At 47.1% G+C, this 6,070-nt stretch overlaps 2 protein-coding genes across 2 annotated transcripts; both read right to left on the bottom strand.

The window, feature by feature from the left end:
- Window positions 1-762: 762 nt before the first annotated feature.
- On the bottom strand, window positions 763-2,250 carry F5147DRAFT_660401 (uncharacterized protein; the record flags this gene model as incomplete). Its single annotated transcript, XM_041434668.1, has 11 exons — window positions 763-781; window positions 832-833; window positions 886-917; window positions 965-1,064; window positions 1,226-1,240; window positions 1,293-1,312; window positions 1,363-1,395; window positions 1,446-1,581; window positions 1,651-1,659; window positions 2,049-2,164; window positions 2,217-2,250. The coding sequence occupies 11 exons, from the start codon at window positions 2,248-2,250 to the stop codon at window positions 763-765; spliced, it is 516 nt and encodes a 171-aa protein (XP_041284329.1).
- A 646-nt stretch (window positions 2,251-2,896) lies between these two features.
- Window positions 2,897-4,918, bottom strand: F5147DRAFT_802878 (major facilitator superfamily domain-containing protein; the record flags this gene model as incomplete). The annotated part of the gene is made up of 10 exons (XM_041443314.1): window positions 4,641-4,918; window positions 4,570-4,589; window positions 4,415-4,522; window positions 4,285-4,338; window positions 3,942-4,175; window positions 3,819-3,893; window positions 3,517-3,786; window positions 3,354-3,470; window positions 3,160-3,300; window positions 2,897-3,098 (listed from the first exon to the last, which is right to left on the bottom strand). The coding sequence occupies exons 1-10, from the start codon at window positions 4,800-4,802 to the stop codon at window positions 2,897-2,899; spliced, it is 1,383 nt and encodes a 460-aa protein (XP_041284328.1). The 5' UTR covers window positions 4,803-4,918.
- Window positions 4,919-6,070: the final 1,152 nt, after the last annotated feature.

The following is a 6,070-nucleotide window of genomic DNA, read 5'->3' as shown; positions in this document are numbered from 1 at the left end:
CCGCGAGCTCCTGTACCTCCGACTTCTCATCGAAGAGCTCTACGAAGCTCCTATGCAGCCCATCCCCATCCTCTGCGACAATCAAGCCGCTATAGCACTCGCGTCGAACGGAAAGTTTCAGTCACGCACCAAGCATATCGACCTCCGGTACCACTTCGTCCGTTCACACGTCAAGGACGGGACGTTCAAGCTCCACTACTGCCCCACAGACGATAACGTAGCCGACGCCTTCACGAAGGCAGTGCCACGACCCCGTTTGCAAAAGCTTAGAGCCCACATGGGACTAGCTTGCGCTCGAGGGGAGTGTCGTCGACCGAATGCTCCGAGAACGACGCCGATGAAAACCGAGGGCAAGGCACGCCGTGATGAGTAGATGATGCGAGCGCAAGGGGAGAAAGGCAGGCACGAGGAGGATGTGATGTCGGGGCCGACGCTGCACAGATCAATGTTTTCATTCTAATATGTCCGATACGGAATCACTTACAGTATAAAGTCTAGCGGCACGCAGATGAGCGTCTCAGTTCTGTTCCCAGAGACTGAGACGTGAGTACCCATACCTTAGCTATTCATATACAGACGCTGATGCGACGTAGTACTCTTACCTGCTAGGTACACGTTTTGTCAATACTGAGTTCTGTTTCCCAGAGACTGAGACTACTCTTACCTGCTAGATTCTATCCATGCGGTTACCTTCTCCAGACTGTCCCGCCTATTGTGTAGTATATAATATTGCCTGAAACACTCAATTAGCGAACACCAGTATCAAACACTGGACTTACACCTATTGGCTCGATATAACGAGTCAAGTTCAATGGTTAGAATTTCACTCACCCCTACATATGAGTGTATTCATCAGATGGAATGTGATAATTGCGTAATACTCACTGCATCTGTGAGTGAGACAAATGGCATCCATTCTGTGTGCCGCCGGTCAGAAGAGTCGAACACAGTGAATGAAACATACCCATAACAATGGCACTAATTGTCAAAGATGAGCTATCAGCACGGTACCAATCTGTTGGTCTCGACACATACACAGAATACAGTATTCCAATATAGCGTATCTAGAACATTTTGGAGTCAGCGCAACGTGCCCACCGTGCTAAAGCACAACATGAGGTACTGACAATCAAATACAGCACACTCATGAGAGACCATCGTTGTCTCTGTCGCGAATTCATTGCATGCTCTTGTTTTCTTCTGATACGGGACTTTTGTCACTCACCCAGATGAGTTCAATCTATGGCGTCATTCTTAGCAAGTTAATTACTCCAACGGTAACATCGATGTACCTCTTGTCCGAGTGTTAAGACTGGAAATATCATTAGAATATCAGCGATTTTCGAACACTGTCTTGCTTACCCCAATCGTATACCACCATGACGCCCGCAGCAACTGCGAAACTACACGTCAACGTTAGATCTAGACATCTTGATGCGACGAACCTATCCAATAGCTTAAACCAATGTTCAAATTTATTATCGGCCACCAACTGGGATCATTTAAGACTATGACCGCCATATTCAAGGATGAGTGTGAGTAAATGGGGAATGTTGGTGGTGTATAACGATAGCATTTACGCTAGATATACCACCGTTCAGCGCTTGTATCACCAAAATTAGCATGGTGGAGATAGATATTTGATCTCACCTGAAGACCCTTGATCAGGTGAAGTAAGCATCAGTGAACCGGTGAAAAATGACAAGGGTATTTGTAGCGGTATATTATTGTAGACCATCACAAAAATCTGCGTAAATCGGCTGCCTATTTTCATATGTGAATGTTTGTTGTTATCGAGGAAAGACTCGCTTGAATGGAACCAACACAACATGAAGCGGCACAGTTTATCAAGGTAAATATGAACCCAGGCTCAGAGGGGGAGGTTGGAATGTGTTCAGGTGAAGGACAGTTCAGCGACGCTGAATAGTGGTGCTGATTTGTGTGATTTGGTCTTCAAGTATTTGGCTGCTAGCGGAGAATAGTATTACAGTGCGATAGCAAGACTGTGCTTGATTACAATAGTCATGGCTACAGTACCAGGGACTCACTGATTTCCTGATGGTAGTCTTTGCTGCGCTACCTTCGGTGTTTGCCGAAAGTCGAGTAATGAACCTAACTACTGTGCGCTCAGTAACCTCAATTGGACTTTGAATTCCTTTGTACGCTACGAAGATACGTATGTTTCCCTCGATAAAAAACTTGGAATGCTAACATACTAGTATCTTCATTGTACATTCCGCTATCGTTCATGTCGTCATCCTAATGTGTAGGATATCATTTCTGGACGCCTGATCTAACCCGACATCTATTCTAGGCTATCCTTCTTTCAAAGACAACTTCCCGCCATCGATATCACCGGTCACTGGCACCCACAAGTCGTATTCCTTATTAGTCGTTGCAATTCAAATTATTGTCGAAATTTCTCCCCGTTTCCCTGCACGCGTGTATGTCTGTGTCTTGGTCATGCTTAGCAGGGGCTCCAACAGAATATCGTGGCTGATCTGCCTAACCCCCGCTGATGCATGGATGATGAGACCCAATTATCAGCTCCTTTTCTGGGTACCTCCTGCTTCCCGACATGCATTTTATACTCCTTGGACTTCATCGGTGATATCCTGAGCTTGATTTGAGCCGCATGGCACATGGAACGCACTGGTCGAGTTGCCGAGATGCGTGAGTTCCTAGTCATTTCCGTCCTCGCAGTTGCTAACGTTAATCCTGCTAGCTGCACGTCACAATAATTGTATTGTTTATAATATCGGGCGTACCATTCGATTCTTTGATTACTTGACAATGTTATACCTAGCACAGAACTTGAATTTACGATTGTCCGGATAAACAACAGCGAGTCGGTGTAAGTGGTACTGTCAGAAGCTATCAATATTTCAGTTTTCAACTACACCAGATATCTAAAACCAATCGGATCTCGAAGCTCATTGATATCGTGAACATCCTGCTCATTCCTCTCGATCTGCTCGTTCAATTGCTTCAGATACAAATACATACCACCAAGCATCCCTGTCGACACTCCGAGTGCAACGATGCAGATGGCATAGGAATAACGATATGTCGGGCCCCAGCTCGACGGCCATACGTACCTATGCGAACAGTGCAGTGAATAGTTAGCGAGAGAAAGAGATCGGCGACAACGTCACTGACGCTCCGATAATACCGCCTATCTGCCCCAGTGCGTTCATCAGAGCGATAGCAACGGCGCGCTTTGCAGGTTCTCTGGCGAAAGTGTTGCTGATCCACCCAAAGAGCAGCAAGTATCCACCGATGACTTGAGTCATCAGGAACCTGTATATTTCTGAGTACAAGAGGGACGCCCCACAAATGGCGATACCACTTACAATGAAATATAGCGCGCAGCCTTGTCCATCGTAAATATTGATATGATGAATGCAAGGACGCAGATTGCATTGGAGACCATGAAGCATTTGTAACGCTTTTGCTTCTTGTCAGAGTACCTGGGCCCTGTGAGATGCGACTTCGCGATAGAAATGATTGACTAACCATGTAAGAGCAAATGAGACCACACCCCCGAACACCCACGGAGGAGCGCAAAGCAACAGCGTTACAGTCGTGTCATATCCCAGTGTCGCGCACAGCGTTGGGAAGTAACCGATGAAAGACAGCCCCACTATCTGGAACATAGCTGCAACTGAAAACAACCACACCTTCCGGTCAGACAAGGCATCCCGCAGTCCTTGCATGGTCGTCTGTTTCCCAAGTTCGTCAGCATCATCATAGCCATCTTCTGCAAGGCGAGAGATAGCGAGTTCTCTTTCCTCCGGGGTCAACCACCTGGTGTGTACGGGAAATCAGGGAGTATGAACATCGCGCAAATCGCGACCGAGATGGTGATGCCGCCTTCAATGTAAAATAACCATCTACAGATCATTCAGCTTCAAGGAGCGATAGAAACGATAGCCACCTGCCTCCATGCAGCTTGACCAATTTTGTCCTGCATACCGTGAAGTATACCAGATGCAAACAGCGATCCGAATGCAGAGCTGAGAAAAATTCCACTAGAAATGAGAGCTATTCTCAATGCGACCTCGTCTCGCTTGTACCATTTAGATACAAGGAATATGACACCGGGGAAGAAGGGAGCTTCAGCAAGGCCAAGAAAGAAGCGGGCGACAACAATCCCAGTAAAACTTGGGTCCAAACTATCAGAAACAGGATCTGAACGATGCAAAACAAGGAAGTGTACTTCGTTGTGGTCCCTGAGCATAGTCAGCAGCCATTTTCATGAACGATCAGTGTTAACAACCTGACAATACTGATATTGTACCCCATGCTAACATACAGCACGGAAGGATGACAGAAGGTCTCCCCAGCCAGTGTAGAACATGTTCCTGAAGAAAAATTAGGTTCAGCTGCCTCTCGATGAAGGACGAAAACTCACCCTGGGACTTGCATTGTAATGTATCCAACAGATAGGATGGACAAAGTTGTGGCGTATTGTTCCCCATGCAGGTGCAGGTCTTTCTCCAAACCTTGTAACCGAGCGTTGCTGTAGATGTCATAAGATTCATGCAAGTACGATGGTATGTCGCGCACCTAATATTAGTTCTGTCAATCTAGGGTGCACAGTGAGTATCAAATAGAGTTTTTAGAGACCTCAGACTCACGAAGTTCAAGGTATATAAAATCAGTATTATGGACATACGCAAATCAAGCTTCCTCAGCAATCTCCTCTCAAGGTCATCACGAGTATGACAGCGGACACCATCGGGCACGTCATCGATCATGACGACGGTGTCAATCGTTTTTGAATCGCTGAGAGTGGGCATCCTTGAGGGGAGGGGGATAATGCAACATGTGGGGTTGCATCTCTTATCGACACGCGGGAAGAACGGTGCCGATTTGATTACAGCAGGATGTGATGGAATCGTCTACCAACGTCCCACACTAAGGTTGACCGCACCATCGATGATTATAATAGCAAATCAGGCTGCTCAACGTCAACTTCTAGACCCATCCTAGCGATGGCACCGGATCAGCAGCTCTGGTGATTGGTTGGGCCAAATAGTTGTACTGGAGGATGAAGCTGGATGAAGCAACTGGATGACGGAACTGCGTTGCGAGAACGTACCCATCATCCGGCAGAAGCCCTGTGCCAGGGCCAGCGGGAGGTAGATGCAAGGAAGTTTGAACATCACATTATGTGACACGAGTGTGACAGTTCAGACCGGACTCGGAGGAGTACTATGACGGGTGGTAGCATAAAACCAGCTAGAAATTACTAGTATTTTGAGTAATGAAGACGCCTAAGTAGCCATTCGACAGAAAGGGCAAACTATTGGTCTCCCAGGCCACACCTTGGTATGTTCTTCTTATGTAAATAGATAAAAACAAAACTTGGAATGCTAAAAATAGAGCGATCTTTCGCTACAGTCGAGCGCATCGATGAGTCCGCAGGATTCATTCCTTCTCCGTGGCCCGAATGAATAGAAATGCATATCAGCCTAATACAGCCAGGTAGGCTTCACACTTCGCAATCACTTCTTCATCATTTCAGTGCAATACTTCGGTAAATATTTCAATACCCAGCATCAAGGACCATGTCAGTTGCTGGACATTGAAAACCGCCAGCCTTGCACTCTGAAGAGGATGAAGATGCGCTGCCTCCTCGAGATGCTGGCTACGTATAACATGTGTATGCGTTCTATGCACTCTCGGACCCTGAACCTCCTGAGACCCTGACCTTTGTCTCTACGCACTCTAGGTCTCTGCACTCGCCCCGCACTGGCTCTAGCTCTCCTTTCCTCCGACTCTACACCCTTCCTAGCCTGCTCTCCTGCCAACCCCGTCTCCACGAACCCCTGCTCGAGCTCCCCATTGTAACATTCCGCATAATTTCGGCTCACACTTGGTGCAAGCATATGTGAGTAGCTACCCCGTTCCGGTAGTGATGCCGGTTGACCTGACTAATCTTTCAAATATACTTCGAAAACCATAAATAACACGACGACCCTCCACCAATTTCTCCTCCCTGTAGACTACTCGGCAAGCATTTCCCTATACAGTACTGCTGGTCGATACATGTACATGCTCCTGG

This window comes from Suillus discolor (assembly GCF_016758755.1).
Source record: "Suillus discolor strain FC423 chromosome Unknown F5147scaffold_318, whole genome shotgun sequence".
Lineage (NCBI taxonomy): Eukaryota > Fungi > Basidiomycota > Agaricomycetes > Boletales > Suillaceae > Suillus > Suillus discolor.
Note: the sequence above shows the minus strand (reverse complement) of the source record. Positions and strands in the feature narration are given on the sequence as shown.